Source organism: Macrobrachium rosenbergii, chromosome 3 (genome assembly GCF_040412425.1).
Source record: "Macrobrachium rosenbergii isolate ZJJX-2024 chromosome 3, ASM4041242v1, whole genome shotgun sequence".
Taxonomy (NCBI): domain Eukaryota; kingdom Metazoa; phylum Arthropoda; class Malacostraca; order Decapoda; family Palaemonidae; genus Macrobrachium; species Macrobrachium rosenbergii.
In genome coordinates this window covers 7,905,191-7,924,803 of record NC_089743.1, presented here as the reverse complement: position 1 = coordinate 7,924,803, position 19,613 = coordinate 7,905,191, and the positions used below count along the sequence as shown (strand labels likewise).

The following is a 19,613-nucleotide window of genomic DNA, read 5'->3' as shown; positions in this document are numbered from 1 at the left end:
CCTATGCCCTGTCATTGCCTCAAAATATAAGAAATTGACATGTAGGTCTATGCCCTGTCATTGACTCAAAATATAAGAAATTGACATGTAGGCCTAATCTCTCAATGATTAACTTTTGACATGGCTGCATAAATCTATGCTTCATTTCAGTTAATGTGGTCTATGTGGGACTGCTTATTAAGGCCAACACCAATTTAAAAAAAAAAAAAAGCAAGATGCTTGCGTATTTAGGCTGCATGATAAAAAAAAATGATGCACATACAAAATGATCCAAGATCTTCATAATGATATATAACTTATCTTTTATCAGAGATATCAACTTTATATTTCACAACACCGGGAATTCATATCTGTGGTGACATGATTCATGCACGAAACGCAATATTACCGAACGGAGTCAAATCTATACTGGTAATCATTTGGACTGTTAACTAGTGTGACATCATTCCCCCTCCGAGAGCTAGCCAATCACTGGCGTGCAGTGGGCGGGGCTTAGCTGCAAAGCTAGGTAGACTCTGCTATAGCCATCTGAAGGGTGGAAATAAATCACAATGAACCTAAATGCAGCACCACTGGATAAATATTAAACACACTCAGGTTATACAGGAAAGAAAATCCAAAATATTTTGGATAGTTTGCCCTTCAAAATATTTTGAATGATCTGCTCTTCAGAATGCCCAAGAAAAGCTCTAGTTAGCTAAGGTTTTGTATATATATAGAAAGAGAGAACATTTTTTACTCAATGGTCTGGGTAGACTAATTTTAAAATGTAAAATGGGATTAAACATATTACTCACATCTAAATACGGAGGATCAAACTGGCTTGAACTGCATCGCTGAGTAACAGACAAGAGTCGACTGGCCAAACAAGAGACCCTTGGTGTTGCCTGAAACAAATGGAACAATCACAGGACTTGAGCAACATATAGCAAAAGCATTTGCAGAATAATAAAGGAAAAACAAAGGAAAAGCAATAACATGGTAAAGTAATCACCACTGATACTAATACTGAACTGCATACAACACAGTAAAATGACTGGGATGTAAGTTAAACACCACATCACTTAAGGCAAAGTAAAACACTGAATCAAGAATGATGATGAAACTACCTCATAACACTGTACAGTATAACGTACAAACATTACAAATAATTACCACTGTACAGTATAATGTACAAACATTACAAATAATTACCACTAACTAAAAAAGTTTCCAGTTTTACTTCTGCTATAAGTTACCACCTCAACTTACCAGATAGCTCGAGGGTCAACTGATTCTGGTAAGTAATGAAATCTGCTGGGCAACAAAGACTGGCAAATAACCTACACAATCAGGCACCCTGGGGCCAACTCATACTTTATAGTACAGTATAGCACAATTTTATATTTTGTTTGGCTAGGTGACTAACCCCGCCCACAGATTGTAAGAGAGGAACAACTGGCAAAAGGATTCACTTTGTTGATGCCATAATGTTCATGTGAGAGGGGAGGAGGGAGGGCTCAATCATGTAATTCTTGGTAAGAATATAAAAAAATGAAATTTTTATGATAAAATAACGTTTCACTTATACTTACCCGGTAGTTACATATAGCTTTTCTTTGATTTTGGCAGTATTCAAATTTGGACTTAGCGCTATCGTTAAAAGGTGATCCTCTACCCCTAAAGCCCTCTATCGGGCCTCGGGAACCGTCCCAAGAACACTTCATAAGTTTTTGCCCAACTGCCCAGGTGAGGGGAGGAGGGAGGGTTATGATTATAGTAACTACCGGGTAAGTATAAGTGAAACGTTATTTTATCATAAAAATTTCATTTTCACTTATACAACTTACCCGGACCATATAGCTGATTGGCACCTTGAGGAGGTGGGGCAAAGGATCTAATAAAATTCTTGGAATTATCTACTTGCAACAAGTTAGACATAGGTTCCTTACCTTTAAAGGTAGCTGACTCAGTGGTTACTGCCTCTAATAGTCTGCTGGCCTTTATATTGTGCCGAGAGGATATAAGGGATCCGTGTTTGAGGACACAATAAAAAAACAGTACCTGCCGTGAGAGAACATCTGCGTGCGGACAAGTCTGATGCCCTTGATCAGGCGCAGTACAACTGAATAACAAAACGGGATCACCTAACATTACCATAAAACCAATACCAAAGATTAAAAACTGGAAGATACTAACACATCATGTATCTCCAGGCAACCTTCAAAAACAACAACCCCAACACCAAGGTGAAAATGTTAGTTAATGGGGACTGCCTTTTCACCCTCCCCAACACCGTGTCAGTGTCAATAAAGGGCCCCAGCGTACTGCACTCTTGAAAAACAGTTTGCACGGCCACTAAATAATGCGATGCAAACACTGACTTGCATCTCCAAAAGTGGACTTAACCAAGTCCTTCACAGATAAGTTTCTGCTAAAGGCTACAGAAGTCGAAACCGCTCTAATCTCAGATCTGGCTTTTACCTTAGAATACTCATCTCCGAGTCAGCACACTGCTCATGAGCTTCTTTTATCAGGCTTCTCAAAAAGAAAGAAAGGGCATTCTTAGAGAGAGGCCTCACTGGATCTCTAACCGAGCACCAGAGGTGGTCATTGGGACCTCTGAGCTTCCATTCTCTGAACGTAGAACTTGATGCTCTCACAGGGCAGAGGTACCTTTCGGGTTCTTCTCGGGACCGACCAATTGGGAAAGGTCCTTAATTTCAAACTCTCTGGCCAAGGTCTAGGATCTTCTTTCTTGGCTAAGAAACCAAGAGTAGACATACATACTGCCTTCCCCTTAGCAAAGCCTGTCTCTTGTCAATCGCATGTAGCTCACTTACTCTCCTGGCACGTAGCCAGAGCTACCAAAAAAAGAGTCTTTTCGTGAGATCCTTCAAGGAGATATTCGCCATCGGTTCAAAGGACTGAGACCTGTTCCCATCTCAGCACTGCCTCAAGATTCCACGCCACTGGTCTCTTCTGGTCTCTCTTTGACGTATTAAATGATCTAATCAGATCTGAAAGGTCTTGACTCAAAGACACTTCAAGACCCCTATGTCGAAAGACCACCTAACATGGCTCTATGACCCTTTAATGGTAGGTACAGCAAGCTTTTTCTCTTCTGTGGAGGAACAAGAAAAATCGGCCATCTGGGCTATAGACTTCCCAGAAGAAGACACGCCTTCTCTTCGACACAGGACCTAAACTGTGTCCACTTCAGCAAACATTGTCCATTCTCTTCTTGGCCGAGATAGCTTCCTTCCTCTCTTGAAAAGCCTCTTTCTGATGAGTCTCCTGACAGTCTGCAGGGGATGAAGAGCGGACAAGTTTTGGTGGAACCTCTGAAAGATGCGGCTGTCTGAGTAAATCTGGTCTCTCTGGCAGAAGTCTCGGAAAGTCTGACAGTAGGTTTAGAAGGTCCGGGAACCACTCCTGGACGGCCAGAATGGAGCCACCAGAGTCATCCTCTACGTTTCGATGGCTTGAGAACTTCGAGATTACCACCTGCCGCTCAGGATCTTGAACATGGGAAAGGCATGAGGTCAGGTCCGACCAGTCCATGAACATTGCATCCCCAGAAAACCGCTTTGTTGTCTGGAACTGGAGAGCAGTAAAGGGGCAGCCGGAAGTCGTTTTGTCGGTTGCAAAAGATCTATGAGCAAATCGTCCCCATATCTTCCAAAGCTCCTTGCAACTAGGGGATGTAAAGTCCACTCGTTGGATAGGACCTGGTTCTTTCTGCTGAGAAGGTCCGCTGCTACATTTTTCTCCCCTTGAATAAATCTCGTTACTAGTCTGGTCCCGATCTCCTCCGTCCAAACTAGAAGCTCCTCGAGGTCTCGTAGAGGACCACTTTGAGTGCCCCTGTTTCAAAAGTATGCCAGAGCGGTCGTGTTTGTCCGCCTGGACCAAGACGCATTTGCCTTCCACTTCTTTTTGAAAGGCTAACAGGGCTAAGTGAACCGCTTTTAGTTCTTTTCTTGATATGCCAGTTTCTCTCTTCTCTTTGCCACTGGCCCGAAACTTCTTTTGTCCCCATAGTCGCTCCCCAGCCCTTGTCCGAGGCGTCGGAAAAAAGAGTTAGGTCTGGGTTCGAAGCTGAAGAGGAAGTCCTTGTGACAGTCTTCCTTCTGACCTCCACCACGGCTGCACTCCTTTATCTTTTCCGAAATGGCGAATGTGAAGGAGTCCGGGAACTGTTTCTTCTGGGCCACTTCTCTTGCAGGTAAAACTGCAGTGGTCTCAGGTTTAAGCCCCCAGTTTTACAAACTTCTCCACTGAAGTTAAGGTTCCCACTGAGGCTCATCCATTGATTCGCTGGGGAACAAATCTTCCTCTGCAGAAAGTCAAACAATCTTCTGCAGGCATGAGGCTATCCGTTGGTTGGACAGAAAAGCCTGAAAAGTCTGAGAGTCCAGACTCACTCCCAAATAGACAATCTGCTGACTGGGAGTAAGGCAAGACTTCTTCTCGTTGATAATGAGGCCTAGAGACTTATCGTTAATTGAAGAGTCTTTGATAGGTCCTCCAAACAGCTCTCCCTCGAAGCAGCTTTGAGCAGCCAATCGTCGAGGTACATGGAAAACTCAATTCCTTCCAGGTGAAGATGTTGGCTACTGACAACAGGATCCTTGTGAAAACCCTTGCAGGGGCTGTCGACAGACCGAAGCAGAGGAACGGAACTGATAAACCTGTCCTCGAAGACGAACCTCAGGAAACTTCCTTGAAGCTGGATGTATCGGGACGTGAAAATAAGCGTCTTGGAGGTCTCATCGAAACCATCCAATCCCCTGATGTAAAGACGCCAAGACCTTGACTGAGTTGTCTCCATGGAGAATTTTGTCTTCTGAATGAAGACATTCAACGCACCACGTCCAGGACGGGTCTCCATCCCCTGATGCTTTAAAACTAACCAGGAACAGACGATTGTAGAAACCTGGAGATAGAGGGGCATGAAGCTGTTCTATCGCTTCCTTCTCCAGCATGGCTCGGACTTCTGGCGAAGGGAAGTCTAGTTTCAGCAGGAGTTGTCAAAACCGCCTGTAAAGAAACTGGAGCCTCCACTAAAGGAGGTTTGGAAAGGAAGGGGATGGCATATCCTTCTTTTAAAAACTTGGATCGATCCAAGGGTCTGCCGAGATCTGTTGCCCCTTGCCAGAACCTTTGCAGTCTGGCTCCTACAGCTGAATGGAGGACAAAAGGTTCATTTCTTCTCTGGGGCCGCGAGGTTCTAGGCGTGGCTTTGCCTTTTCCTCTGGCCCTGCCAAAAACACGTTTAGAGGGTCTTCCTTTATACTGTCCATACGAGAAGCGGGGGCGAAACACCGACAAAGCAGCTAATGAAAGCACAGGTCTCTTGCGCTTTCTTGGCAGACTGCGACAAAAGATCCTGGGTTGACTTCTGGGCTAATGCCTGGGAAATTGCAGCAACTAACTCTTGCGAAACAGATGAGCCTTGTTTAAAGGAGAAAACAAGAGAGCCGACTTCTGGCTTGAAGAAACACCTTTTGCTAGGAAGGAGCACCAAAGTTGCCTCTTTTTGAGAACCCTGTCGTAAATAAAGAGGCCAGTTCTGGCTGCACTATCTCGCAGATGCCCTATCCATGCAATCCACTACTCCTACCACATCATCCAAGAGCTCGGAAGGAAGATTAAAATCCTTAATCTTCCTGGCTAAGGCCGTCAGCCCAGTCCAGGAAGCTCACAATTTCAAGAGTCCCGAAATACGCTCTTGAAAACTTGATCCAGTTCGGAGGACGTAAAGAAGACCTTCAAATTAAGTGCGGTCCTCCTACTGGCATCCATGAGACTGGAGAAGTCCTCTTCAGCGGAGGCAGCCACACCCAGGGAAAACATTTCCCAGTCTCATACCAACTCCGGTTACGGAAGGAACGATCGAGGAGGGGGGAAGACAGAAGACGTTCTTTCCAATTTCCCTCTTCTCGGAAGCCAAGCATCCATCTTCTTAAGGCCTTTCTTCTCCCTGAGACGGACAGGACAAGTTTGGTAAAGTCCGAAGAAGAAACAGAAGCCTTGTCCCTCTTGTACTGGGACCCAGGAGACGGAGGAGCACTAGGCGACTGAATCAGGAAGTTCTCAATAAAGAACTTCAAGAGCTTCTTGTAGGAAGAGAGTTGTTCGGAGACTTCTCCTCCTTACACTGCTCCTCTAAGCCAAGAGGAGTTCGTCAGAAATTGGGGATAAGTCCAGCTGGACAACATCTTCATCCAAGTCTCCTTGAACTGAGACTTGAGTTACACTCCTGGGCTGGAAGGCTAGTGACATATTCTTGCTGTGTCACCGAAAAGAGATTGAGCCTGTTGAGGAGCCATCGGAGGCGCCAAAGGAGGCGCAGTTGATACAGCAACGATCATTGGCGCCAAACATACGGAGCCGCCGTTACCACAACGACAGGTGAGGCGCCAATGAAGGCGCAGGTAGCCTCACCTTGCTCACCGAGCGGCAGACATAGTCGTCGCCTAGCAGAACGCCACTGGACATCATTCAAGGAGCGCCAAAGGAGGCGCAATCATAAACACAGCAGCCAAAGGTGGCGCCAACGGGGCGCAAAGTCAAAAACCAAAAGCGATAGAACGACTCAATGTGGTGGCGCCGCTGGCATCGTAGGAGGAGCCAAAGAAGAGACTTGATTTTTAGACAAAAGTTGTAAAATCGAGTCCAAACGGGCGCGTTAATTCCGTCAATCACAAGCTGTTGAGGTCCATCGAATGCTGGAGCAGGCGCCACAGGAACAGGAGTCACAGGAGTCGCTGGCGCCAAAGGAGCAGGCCTATCAGATGTAATCGTCTGACAGGAGGATCCATGAACAAACTATACTGAATGAGACGGACTGTCCGACTAGTGTGAAAGCCTTCCCCCTCTGCCCAAAAGCTACAGGAGGGGGAAGGATCCTCCAGAAGAGCCTTCTTCTTAGGAATCTTCAATGGAGAAAGCAGACGAGACCTCTTCAAAGGTCTCTGAAGAGTCGAAAAAACCTCTAGGCGGGAGGAACTCCAACTGGATCCACCACTGGACACTCTCCGCTCCTCACCTTTTACAGGTGGTGAGGGCCAGCAGCCTGGGAAGCGGCAACAGGACTGCTTGAGGGGCAACTGCTCTTCAGCAGGTCCCACTCACCTCCTTTTAGCTTTCGGTTTTGTATGCCTTCTCCCTGGAACCTGGGAGCAATGACAGGGTAGCCTAGACCTGGGAGCGTGAATGGGCCGAGAAACTACCTCCTCCACAACACTTACACAAGGCACAACACTGGCATTATCACTGCGGTCTACTAACAGACAAATTGTCCCCCATTTTCTGCATGGAAGACATAAACGCATTAAGGACTGACACGGTATCAGGATTGGGAGAAACGGGACTGTCCGGGGAAGGTAAAATACAGGAACTACAGGGGAGCAGGAATAATAGGTTTACAAAAACCTCTTGACTACCTCCTGACCTGCAAGACCTAGAAGAATGCCTTCCTAATCCTATCTCTTTCTAGCTTCTTCATGTACTTCCCCAAAGCACTCCAGTCAGACAAAGTTAGAAGTTCACACTCATAACAAGTCAAATCAGCAGAACATTTTTGCCCCTGCATGAAAAGCACGAAGTGTGCGGATCTAATACTAACCACTAACTAAAAAGCCTGGTTTTGCAGCCTTTGCTGCAAAACCGGATACCACTAGAACCAGAATCAGACATAATAGTCCAACTAATAATAACTCTCAAGCAATAACTAGCGCCAGCAAAAACAACAAACCGAGTACTTCACCAAAAAGGAATTAGAAGTTCAGGCACCTGAGAAATACCAACTCAGCAGCAGAACCATAGTACAGCACGGCAAAAACTTTGAAGTGTTTTGTTTGGCTAGGTTCCCGATACGCCCATAGAGAGGGTAGAGGGATCACCTTTGGCAAAAGGATTCACTTTGTTGATGCCATAATTTGAATATGTGAGGAGGAGGGGACGGCAATATGTAACTACTTAAGTAAGTTGTATAAAAAACTTTATTTTATCATAAAAATGTCATTTTTATATAAGTAATTATTGCTGATTCTCACATTGACAGGAGGTGGGATGCATGAACAAATCTACCCCAAAACATTAGTATTGGTAATGAATTTGAGAATAGAAAAAGATTACTAGCATTAAAAATGCCTGTTATTTCCTTATCGGATAAGGGAGCTGCTGCAGGAAAGTACTGCCTCTGTTGGCACTCTCCTTATTGTATAGTGGTGTAGCGGTATACCAGAGGCTCATCTACTATATTAGTGGGTACCTTGTAGCAAGGATGATTCCAACTGCTGACAAAGGTGATAACGTTGCCCCTGCTCAGGGCACAGCACAGAAAATACGATAATGAAATAAACATCACCTAATACCGTAAAAAGTTAAAAAAAAACCACTGCCCATCCATGAAGGACTGGAGGGCACTCCAGTACACTGTAACCCCCAGCTCCCTTAAAAAATTCAACAACCTCAAATCCAGGCAAGGAAAGAAAGGAAGGAAGGAACGCTTCCTACGCTTCTTCCCCAAACACCACGCCAGCCACCAAAAATGGACCCAAAGTACTGCAATCATCATAAACTGTTTCAATTTCCTTCAAATAATGTGCTGCAAAGAGCAACTTACATTCCCAAAAAGTTGCTTGCAATATAGATGCGAGAGACAAATTGCCCTTAATGCCAATGAAGTGGCTACAGCTCTAATTTCATAAGCCTTCACTTTACACAATGGAAAAAGCTCATCTTCAACCACAGAATGGGCTTCTGAGATGAGGTCCCTAAGGACAAATGCCAGGGCATTCTTTGAAAGTCGCCGAGAAGGATACAGAACACCATAAGGCATTTGAAGGACCACGAATCGCCTTTGTTCTATGAAGATAAAACGTTAGAGCTCTCACAGGACACAATACTGTACTCTCTCTTCCTCATTTGGGCCTACAATCTCAGTCAAACTTTTAATTGCAAAGGAACGAGGCCACAGATTGGAAATGGACTCCTCCTTGGCTAGAAATCCCAGAGAAGGAACAGACAGCATTCCCTTAGGAAAAATCCACTCTTTTGTCTATTGCATGGACCTCACTGATTCTGGTGGTTGAGCTTGTCTGCCAGTACATTCCTCTTGCCTAGAATGTATCAGGCTGACAGCTCTACCGAGTGAGCCACCGCCCACTCGTGCACCTGCATTGCCAACTGGTGAAGAGGAAGGGATACGAGACACCCCTGCTTGTTGACAGATGCCACCACTGTGGTCAACACCACAGAGCATCCTATCACTCAATCCTGAAACTATTGGAGGGGCAGGAAGGCCACCTTCAGTTCCAGGATAATGATGCAAAGGTGCTTGTCGTCTTGGTTCCACGCTCCAAAAGTCAGCAACTCCTCCAGGTGTGTGCCACATCCCTTGGTCGTTGCATCTGAGAACAGAAGCACGTCCGGAGGGGGAGTATGCCTGCACTCCTATTAAGAGGTTCCTGTAGTCCAGCTATCAGTCTAGATCCTTTCTCACTTCCTCCGAGAGAGGAATGACAAAGGATTGAGGGTACGAGACTGGGACCAGTACTCCTTCATTCTTCACTGTAGAGAATGAGGTTACCAGTACAAGCTTCATTCAAGGATGACAGGTGACCGATGACACTGTAGAGAATGAGGTTAAGTTGCCCATGAGGACAAGCTTCTCCAAGGATGACAGGTGACCGATGACACTGTAGAGAATGAGGTTAAGTTGCCCATGAGGGACAAGCTTCTCCAAGGATGACAGGTGACCGATGACACTGTAGAGAATGAGGTTAAGTTGCCCATGAGGGACAAGCTTCTCCAAGGATGACAGGTGACCGATGACGCCTTGCGATTGCCAAGCTGGCTGCTCCCGTCAAGACAGGAACAGCCGTGCTGCCTTCCTGAACCTGCTGATACAAGAGTCCAAGGAGAAGACTCTTGCTGCTACCACATCTATCAGCATGCTCAGGTACTTTATCCTCTGCTTGGGGGTGAGAGTGGACTTCTAGAGATTTACTACAGTCCCTAGATTGCGGCAAAACTCGAGGAGCCAATCCCTGTCCTGAAGCAACTGCGAGCGGGAGCTTGCCAGGACAAGCCAGTCAAGATACCTCAACAGACATATCCCATGCGAATGGGCCAAGCTGACACCAGGGTGAATACTTGCGTGAACACCTGAGGAGCGGTCAAGAGCCTGAAACAGAGTGCCCTGAACTGGAACACCATCTCCCCGAGGATAAAGCAAAGGTACTTGTGGGAGGACGGATGGATGGGTATCCTTCAAGTCTACTGTAATCATGAAGTTGTTCTCCCTGATGGAGGCAAGCACATAGTGAAATACATGGCTGTAAAAACCTGGGGACTGTCCCAACATGGCCTGAGTGCGATATCCTTCAGCAAACCAGGAATGTAGGTTAGGACACGGACCGGAGAGTTGGTGAGGGGTGGCTGAGACTCGAACGGGAGTAGATATCCCTCCTGAAGGACATCCACTACCCAGGTCTTGGCTCTGTATCACTGCCATGTTGCCCAATGGCTTGATAGGCACCCCCCCCAAAAAATGGCAGCAGCTGGAGGGGAACGCCTCCCCTAGCGTTTCCCATTCTTCTTCTTCCCCTTGCGCCCTTTCCTGGACTGGAAAGCAGGCTGAAAGGGGCGCGACTGCGGCCACTTTGTGACAGAAGGAGGCTGGGTGTTCCCCCGGGGCGCCCTTCGAAGCCTGGGTTGTATTAGGGGGCGAGGAAGTGCTAGCATGACCTGAAGGTTGGGCTGCAGTGGCACAGGAAAACCTGGAGGTCTTAGCCACTGCCTGATGGATAAGGCAGTCGTTGTCCTTGGCCTGATGTTTGTCCAGTGCAGCATCCACCAACTCTCTAAGGAAGAGAGTGGCAGAACCCAGCAGTGGACCATTACTTAGGGTCAACGCCGACTCAGGACCTACAGACCTGGCAATTCGAGTCAGGACAGCATCCCTTCTCTTCAGCACCAGGTTTGCCGTCTCATGGGCAAGGTAGGAGATGGCTCTACCTCCAGATTGGCACAGTCTCCCAAAGGTGGAGTCCTCTCCAGGGACAATAGCACCTGAGGAAACAGCCAAATTGGATACTGTGAAAGACCACAGGTCCAGCCAGGAGACTGCCTGGAGGACCACCATGGAGGTAGCCTCCAGGGTCGCTGCCTCTTGCTACAAAAGGGAGACCCCTTCCAAAACAAGTTGCTGCAGTGAGAGACCTGGGTCTAAACAAACCAGGTCCGGGCCAACCTGCTTGGTCAGCAAGGACCCCTCTGTGGGCATGTAAAATCGCTTCTGTCGAGGCAGAGAAGAGGGAAGGAGCTTGTCCCAGCAGTTTGACAGAAGGAAATTCTCCTGCCCAGAGACAAGATTATTCACCTGGTCGAGCACCCCCTCGGCAAGCAAGGACCACGGCAGCCTCACTGAAACCTTTGGTTCCTTCTTAGGGCCCCAAAAAGGTTTTGAGGCACGAAAGACTTAATCAGATTCCTTCAAGTCTTTATTAGAGGCCAAATCCACTCCTCAATGGAGAGAGTCCCTTGGAGGTCCCGAGAAAAAGAAGAAAGTCCACTATTTGGGTTACAATGGATTTAGCAGACGATATATTATTACTGCTGTACCACCTGCAGAAAATAGACCACTTGGCCTGGTAGACCTGGCTGGTAGACTAACGTCCACATCTAGAAATAGCTTCCGTAGCCTGCTTTGAAAAACCCTTCGCTCTGACAAGTTTCCGAATAGTCTGAAACCTGTCAGAGCTACAGTGGATAGTCCTTGATGGAATTTCCAAAGATGAGGCTGTCTGAGATGATGTGGACTTTGAAGATAACCTTGGAAAGTCCACAAGAAGCTTCAGAAGGTCCGGGAACCATTCTATGACAGGCCAAAAGGGTGCTCTGAGGGTCATTGATACACTGCTGTGAGTCTTGAACTTGTTGAGAACACCCCCACCAGTTGAAAGGGGGAAGGCGTAGAGGTCCAGGTTCAACCAGTCTATCAGCATGGCATCCGCCGCCCATGCCTGAGGGTCTGGGACTGGCGAACAAAATAGAGGAAGATGGTAATTTTTCTATGTGGCGAACAGGTCCACTGTCGGCCTGCCCCACAACTTCCAAAGGCTGTTGCAGACAATCGAATCCAGGGTCCACTCTGTTGGAAGGACTCAACCTTGTTGACTCAATCCGTCTGCCAGGACATTCATCTTCCCTTGGATGTCTGGTGGTAAGCCTGACCCAATTCTGGTCTGCCCAAATGAGAAGCCCCTTCGCTGCCTGGCAGACGGAGAACGAGTGGGTTCCACCCTGATTCCTGATATAGGAGAGAGCCGTGGTGTTGTCTCAGAATGCACCACCATGGTTCTGTTTGCTACTGCTTTCACAAAATGCTTCAGGCCCAGATGAATGGCAGACAACTCTTTGACGTTTATGTGAAGCTTCCTTTGCTCCGAAGACCATGTGCCAGAAGCTTCCAGGGTGTCCAGTAGAGCACTGAGACTTTTCCACTAAAAGTTTGTCCCTGGATGTCCACCACCGGAGATCCTCCTTTATCTCGTTCGTAATTAAGAACGTCACTGTGTCCGGTTGCTTCCTTCTGTCCCAGCTTGCTCATAGAAAGAACTGAAGGGGCCTCATATTAAGTCTTCCTAGCTTCACAAACTGTTCCATGGATGAGAGGGTTCCCAGCAGACTCATCCATCAATTCGCTGAGCAAACTGGAAGTGAAAGAAGGTCCTGTACCAACTGAAGGCAAGACTCTTATCCTCTTTGGGGAGGGAAAAGCCCGAAAACTGAGTTGATCCTCATCCCCAAATAGAGAATCTCCTGAGTTAGGGCTAGTTGAGACCCTTCTTGATTTATTAGTGGTCTGAGCTCCTTGGCAAGAAGAAGAGTAGTCTGAAGATCCTTCGTGCATTGCTCCTGTGACGGGGAGCAGAGGAGCCAGTCGTCTAGGTATGTTTACATTGATACCTAGGAGATTAAGCCATCTCGCGAGGGGAGACAGGACTCACGTGAATGCCTACGGGGCAGTGGAGAGACCGAAAAACAGAGCACAAAACTGGAAGACTGCCCCCAAAAACAAATCTCAAGTATTTCCTGGACTCCAGATGTACTGGAATGTGGAAATATGCATCCTGCATCTTGACTGTTATCATCCAGTCACCCTGCTAGATGGAGGATAACACTGACTGATTTGTCTCCATTTTGAACTTTGTCTTCTGTATGTAGAAGTTCAAAACACATGTAGAGGACAGGTATCCACCTCCCCGATGACTTGGGGACCACGAACAAGTGGTTGCAGAAACCTCTTGAAGTCCGGTCCTCCACTACCTCTATGCTCTTTTTCTTAGGAGGGATGACACTTCCTCCGTGAGAGCTACGAACTTCTCCGAGCCCTCCGAGTATGCCATCAATGTGATTAGCAAATTCACAAGAGGAGGGTACTCTATGAAAGGGATTGAGTAGCTCTCTTTAAGAACCTTGCCCGTCCAAGGTTCTGCGTCTCTGGTGCTCCAGCTCTTCCAGAAGAGGGAGAGTCTGACCCCCACAGGAGCACAATGGATAGAGGAGTCAATTTTTGGTAGAGGTCTTGGCTGAGGTCCTCTTGATGGACATTGCAGAGAAATACACCTTGGAGGCGAGGCCTCGGAGAACTCTGTCTGGCCCCCCCCACCACCACCACAAGGGGGCACTTTGTTGATTGTGCAAGCAGGTCTTGGGGAAATTTTTTCTGCAAATCGGTGGCACTCTTCTTAACCGACGACTGAGGGAACAAATACTATTTGTCCAAGGGAGAGTACAAAAGCACTGACTTCTGGACAGACATCACTCCTTTCATGGTGTAAAAGCACCACAACTCCCTATTCTTTAATACTCCAATAGAAAAAAAGACCCGCTAACTCAGAGGAGCCATCCCTGACCACTTTATCCGCACAAGATAACACACCCAGCCAATCGGCTGACAAGTCGGTCGCTAAAATGTCGTGATCTTCAATTTTCCTAGCAAGCACTCCTATCGACCAGTCCAGAAAGCTAAACACTTCCATGACTTTGAGCATGTGCTTCACAAGGTGGTTGAACTCCAATGAAGCAAAGAAAACCTTAGCCGATGAAAAAGTAGAACGTCAAGCCGAGTCTATCAGGCCTGAGAAGTCACCTTGGGAAGAGGTTGCACCTCCCAAGGATGGACCTTCTCCCGTCAAGTAGGAGAGATATCTCCTGGCTGTCAGTCTTGCAGGGGGAAAGGCAAAAGCAGCTTTCCTCTGCTCTCTCTTCACAGACAACCAATCCTCTACCTCAAGAGCCTTTCTTGCGGACAAAGAGAGAACCATCTAAGGTGGGCGCAAATTAGAACCAGTCTGGTTTCTCATCAGAAACGTGGAAGCGGGCTGACACTGGAGCAGCTGGTTGGAAGTGAGAGGAGAAGGTTGCCAAAAAAATACCTCATCAGGGAAGTATACACTGTAGGAGGGGGCTCTTGTACTAATTCTTCCTCTGCTGAAGAAACAGGAGACAATGAAAGGTCTTGAGAAGGCTTATGCGAAGTGGGGGTCTTATGAAGTAGGCCCAGTACATCTTCTAACTGCTTCTTAATATGAACTAAAGGAGGATCTTCAGACACGAGAGCGGGTGAAGAAGACGAAGGTTGGCACTCAGTAGACGTCTGTTGGTCAGTTGGCGCCGGGCGCCAGGCTGGTGCCGAGCTGGCCAGAGGCGGGCACTCAGGGAGCCAGGCGCCACATACTGCAACCTGGTTGCTGGCTAGCTGAAGTGTATCTAGAATGCTGCGGAGAAATGAGAGAGGCCTTTCTACCATGACATCTCTTCAAGGGACGAGATTCTCCTGGGAAGCACCAAAAACCCCTCTTATGCTCACTGGAGTCACTATCGGAGTCAGACGATACCTGGTGGGCGCTCACTCTGACACCTTTCCAACAGCTGTCAGAACCATGAACCACTGAATTGGATGAGGGGGCAACTACCTGTGGGCAAATCCCACTGACCTCCTTTGGACCAGGATCAGGGGAGTGTGACAGTGACTTCCATCTGGGAGCATCAGCGGGATGGACAGCCACCTCCTCCACTGGTACTGACACTGGTACTTGCTTAATACTCTGGACTTCATCCATGAGGACCTCAAGAGATTCACCCAACTCTGATACAGTATTAACTACAAGATCGAATTTGCGATCAAACTTACTCTCGAGGCTGGCTACGGCATTAGGTTCGGAAGCATGGGAGCCAGGAACAGGAGTTGCTGGCGATATATTAAGAGGACTAAGGATGGGGGATAAAATAAGGGCAGGAGAAGAAGGAATACTATGGTCAATGAGTTGAATATTAGTGACAGGTTCTACACTCTGCGCCCTACTTTTGGCTCTGGCAGCTGCCTTCCTCTTCCTGTCTCTATCTAATTTATCCAAATGAGACCTAAGAACCTTCCACTTCTCATCTCATCCAACACATTCAGCACAAGCAAGGGTAATTCTAAGCCGGCTGTCCGCGGTGAGCTAGACTGTGGCAATTGGCGTTTTTCTATGTTATTTTGCTTGCTTTACAAGAAAACTGTAATTGACCTTTGAAGACTATACGACTTGAATTACCTAATGCAGGGTAGGTCTAAGCCGGCATTCCGCGGCAAGCTCGCCCCCCCACCTCCATAGCTAACACGGAAAAATTGTAACCAGTAAACACCTCTAGGGTATGTTATGTTGGTATTTTTAGGGGTGTTTACTGGTTACAATTTTGCGTATTAGCTATGGAGGGGTGGGGGCTTGCCTCGAATGCTGGCTTAGACCTACCTGCGTTAGGCAATTCAAGTCGCGTAGTCTTCAAAGGTCAATGACAACAGTTACAACCCGGCCGACAAAATATTACTTTAAATTCTTGTAAAGCAAATAAAATAACATAGAAAAACGTCAATTGCCATAGTCTAGCTCACCGCGGACAGCCGGCTTAGAATTACCCAAGCAAGGTCTATTGAATACTCCTGTCCTCTGCATCTGGCACAGATCATATGACTATCACAGGTTAATTTGATCATGCGGGTCTTGCAACCCTCCCTACAATATCTAATACTTGATAAACTAGAATCAGACATCATGAAATTGTAGAAAATCAATTAGGCTGAGCTGAAAAGCTACCAAAACAATCAGTACTTCACCACATCCTTGGAAAAAGTGAAGAAAAAACCTCAAATTCAACCACCAAAACATTTGATGTTGAAGCCAAAGCGGGCAGAAAAGAAATGACTATTTCTGTTTTGTTGTACCTGTTGTTCCCCGATAGAGGGCGGGTAGTTACCTACACTATAAAATGACGAATTGCTACCTCAAACTTCAAAATTTTTAACTGCAGAGCAAGTAGAAAAGTATAGCTTAGTAATTACTTGGTAAATTACATATATGGAATGATGGAATACCTCTTCTTCATCACATCACCAGCAGGACTCACTTGGGCATTTGGAAGACATGCTGATCTTACAAAAATATGCATTTTAAACAGTTTAAAACTGACAGAAATCACGCACTAACACTGGCACAACTTTACCCTGTAGATGGCTAGTGTGAGTGAGGTATCAGTCAGGGCAACAGTTTCGCACATCCCAGCCTCTTGGGGCAACGTATCACACAGTGCGCTGATGCCTGAGCCCATCATGCAAGATTTAAAATATTTGTCGTATCATAACTTCAAAAATATTGTAACTGGTAGCACCATCATAACTTCAAAATATTGTTTGAGTCCAGGACCACTTTAAGAAACTAGAATTTTTGGTTTCCCTTGCAACAGAAGTGTGATCAGTATTTACAACGGATAGCCAAATTTTCAACTAAATCTCGGTAGATCTAAGTAGTAGCTCCACAACAGTGATTTCCTTCTAACTTGACTTTTTCTACAGTTTTTAGGTTGCTAATTATGGATCTATCTTCAATTTTTGTCGCACGAATGTAATTAACCTTTAATTAACCCCTGAAGTCCATCCAACAAGGGGTTTCCATTAACAATCTACACAAGACAGAGCACGGGTACGTCTGTTTGGAACGGTTCATATCCCGTCCAGCAAGTGCAATAACTTGTTAATGTATGGGTAACACCCCCGCCAGGCCAGTACTAAACACGGCGGAAGGGACATTCCATTTGGCCGACAACAAACAAATGCACCGCCAGTATCAGAAGCCTAAAAGTGTAGAAAAAACCAGTTTCCAAGGTAAAAACAGGTGCAGAGCTAATACTTAGAATTACCAAAATCTCTACAGACTTTAGTCTCCTGGACCACATCTATAAGACAAGATCACTGGATTTACACCCAAATTAAATAAATGCCTTGTGGCTGGTGACAACACAAAGAAAATGTCTTTCTCTTTTGTTTCCTTAATGCCTGATGTGTCACAGCTCTTGTCCCTTGTCACTAAATTTTGTTTTTCGCCACTCGAAATTCAGCTACTATTTTGGTGTATTGTGTGGGGTATGAAAAAACACGGGGTTTGACCTCAAAACGTAATGGTGAACGCAAAAACCCACAAGCCTAGGCAGTTAAAAAGAAATCATCTATTACTGAAATCAAATCGCCACCTGGAGAGCCCGAACTCAGGGAGTATCCCGGGGCCTAAAGGACAGGATTCAGTCTAGCCTTGCCTCTATCTCTCTCTCTCTCTCTCCCCCACCGCCGAGTTCAATTCATTTCTCGCTATAATGTGGTTCGGATTCCACAATAAGCGGTAGGTACCGTTGCTAAGTAACCAACTGGTTCTTAGCCACGTAAAAAAGTCTAATCCTTCGGGCCAGCCCTAGGAGGGCTGTTAATCAGCTCAGTGGTCTGGTCAAACTAAGGTATACTTTTTTTTCCAAGGCTCTGAGGTTACGGCTAAGTTCACTGACTTAGGTTAAATAACCAATGGCGTTCGGACTGGGCTACTTTGGCACGAGTACCTAAGTTTACAGCCTATTCCCAACTCTGCTAAAAATCCCAGCTGGTCTTCCAAGTATTTGTCAGTTGTGAGATGTTTTGGCCGGGGTGTGCTTGAAGGCAAAGTACCCTCTGACCCCAGAAACCCCAAACAAGGTGACCCTTCAAATGAAGTACCCGACGACTGTCCTTTGGGTAAACATGGCAACAACTGTTTTTTCTACCTGCATACATATCACGACTGTCTTCAACCATATGACATTTTCATCGAAGATCAAATGTACAACCGATACTTACTCTCCCAACAGTGAACATCATTGGAAGTCAACTCGAGTGAGGCGGAAGAGTTGAGCGGAGACCAGACTTCGAGACCTTCTCCACAAACAAGTCGGTGCCAGTTCGCTAAGTTGCTAATGTTCAGCCCCTTACGGAACAAGATGCTCGCTAATCATACTGTGAGAGCGCTCGACATTTTCCCTCTCTTTTCTTATTATAACGCTTATAAACGAAAAGCCCTCACTCTCTGATAAATTAAAGAATTATTTCACAATCGTTCATGCTATGTACGTCAACAGTTAAAATACAGTTTCAACAATGCAGGTGCATTTGGGTATTTTGGTCACATCTCTGGTTCATATGTTCGTAATTGAACGAACGCAATTCTTTACAACAATTAATTTACACCAATGATTTCAAGGGCTAGTCAAGGTAATGATAATTATAAAGCTGTTACAGTGAGGTATGTATGACATACGTGACAGATGTCATGCGCTGGACTACCCTTTACTGGCACAGGTATGCCAAATTGAGAAGAAATTTAAGCTAAAAAAATGAGATTTTGCTGTAACTGTGCTGGCAATTATGTACTGAAAGGTGCATTTTGAATTTTGTCCAGTGTATCAGCTGAGCAAGATTGAATCCAAAAAAATTGCAAAGCCTTGGATGCGGAAAAAACTTCAAATACTGGTTATGGATACAAATTAAGAGTTAATCAGTGACTGTTGATTGTTTACAACAGAATGAATGAAAGTGAATGTAGTATTTGCTCTTTAATATAACATATCAAGACTTTCAGTCAGAAACAAGACACTTACTGTCGGCTTTTTTAATACTGAGAATTTGGCAAGTTATACGAAATATGCAGTGCGATTCGATGCATGTTGTTACAATTATATTTACATGAAAATGAAAGAAAGGTTGTTGAGGGCGACCTGACGAAAGGACGGGGCCTGATTATGAAATGTAAAGCAGTAAAACCAAGGACATATAGTACAACAGCAACAGCAAATTAATTCATTCAAGTATGTATTTGTCTGCGTGTACTTCATCTCTGAAAGGTGATTGTTTATTTCGCATACGAAAAGCAACGTTGTTTCTGTCAGCGATGACGACCCAAAAAATTCATTTGTCAATCGCGTTCTTTGCCTTGTCTCATTCCAGACGACAGGGTTTCTTCTTGTTCATCCTTTTATAGGTATGTTTGGCATTCATTACATAAAGTCCCAAGATTGACAATATGTACTGGTGATCACTTCAGAAGCAAATCAACACCAATGTAGGATTTTTAACCACAATACAGCCATCTCCCATCAAAGCTCACGTCGATTTTGGGCAATTTTAATTACGAATATTTATAATTTTTCTACATAATAATTTTCGACTGTTTTTTGAATTTTATTATATTCATTAAATAATAAATACCTACGAGATATTC

General features: G+C 45.8%; 1 protein-coding gene across 3 annotated transcripts in view; it reads right to left on the bottom strand.

Annotated features, from left to right (window-relative positions):
- The window catches only part of mRpL48 (mitochondrial ribosomal protein L48), a 74,562-nt gene that overhangs the window by 49,725 nt on the left and 5,224 nt on the right, over positions 1–19,613 (bottom strand). For 2 of the 3 annotated variants that reach the window (XM_067127124.1, XM_067127136.1), the window contains exon 2: positions 798–887. In XM_067127124.1, the coding sequence (XP_066983225.1) occupies positions 798–887 (90 nt within the window). Of the gene's footprint in view, positions 1–797; positions 888–18,196; positions 18,677–19,613 lie in introns of those variants that run through there. The other variant, XM_067127129.1, reaches the window with a different exon arrangement.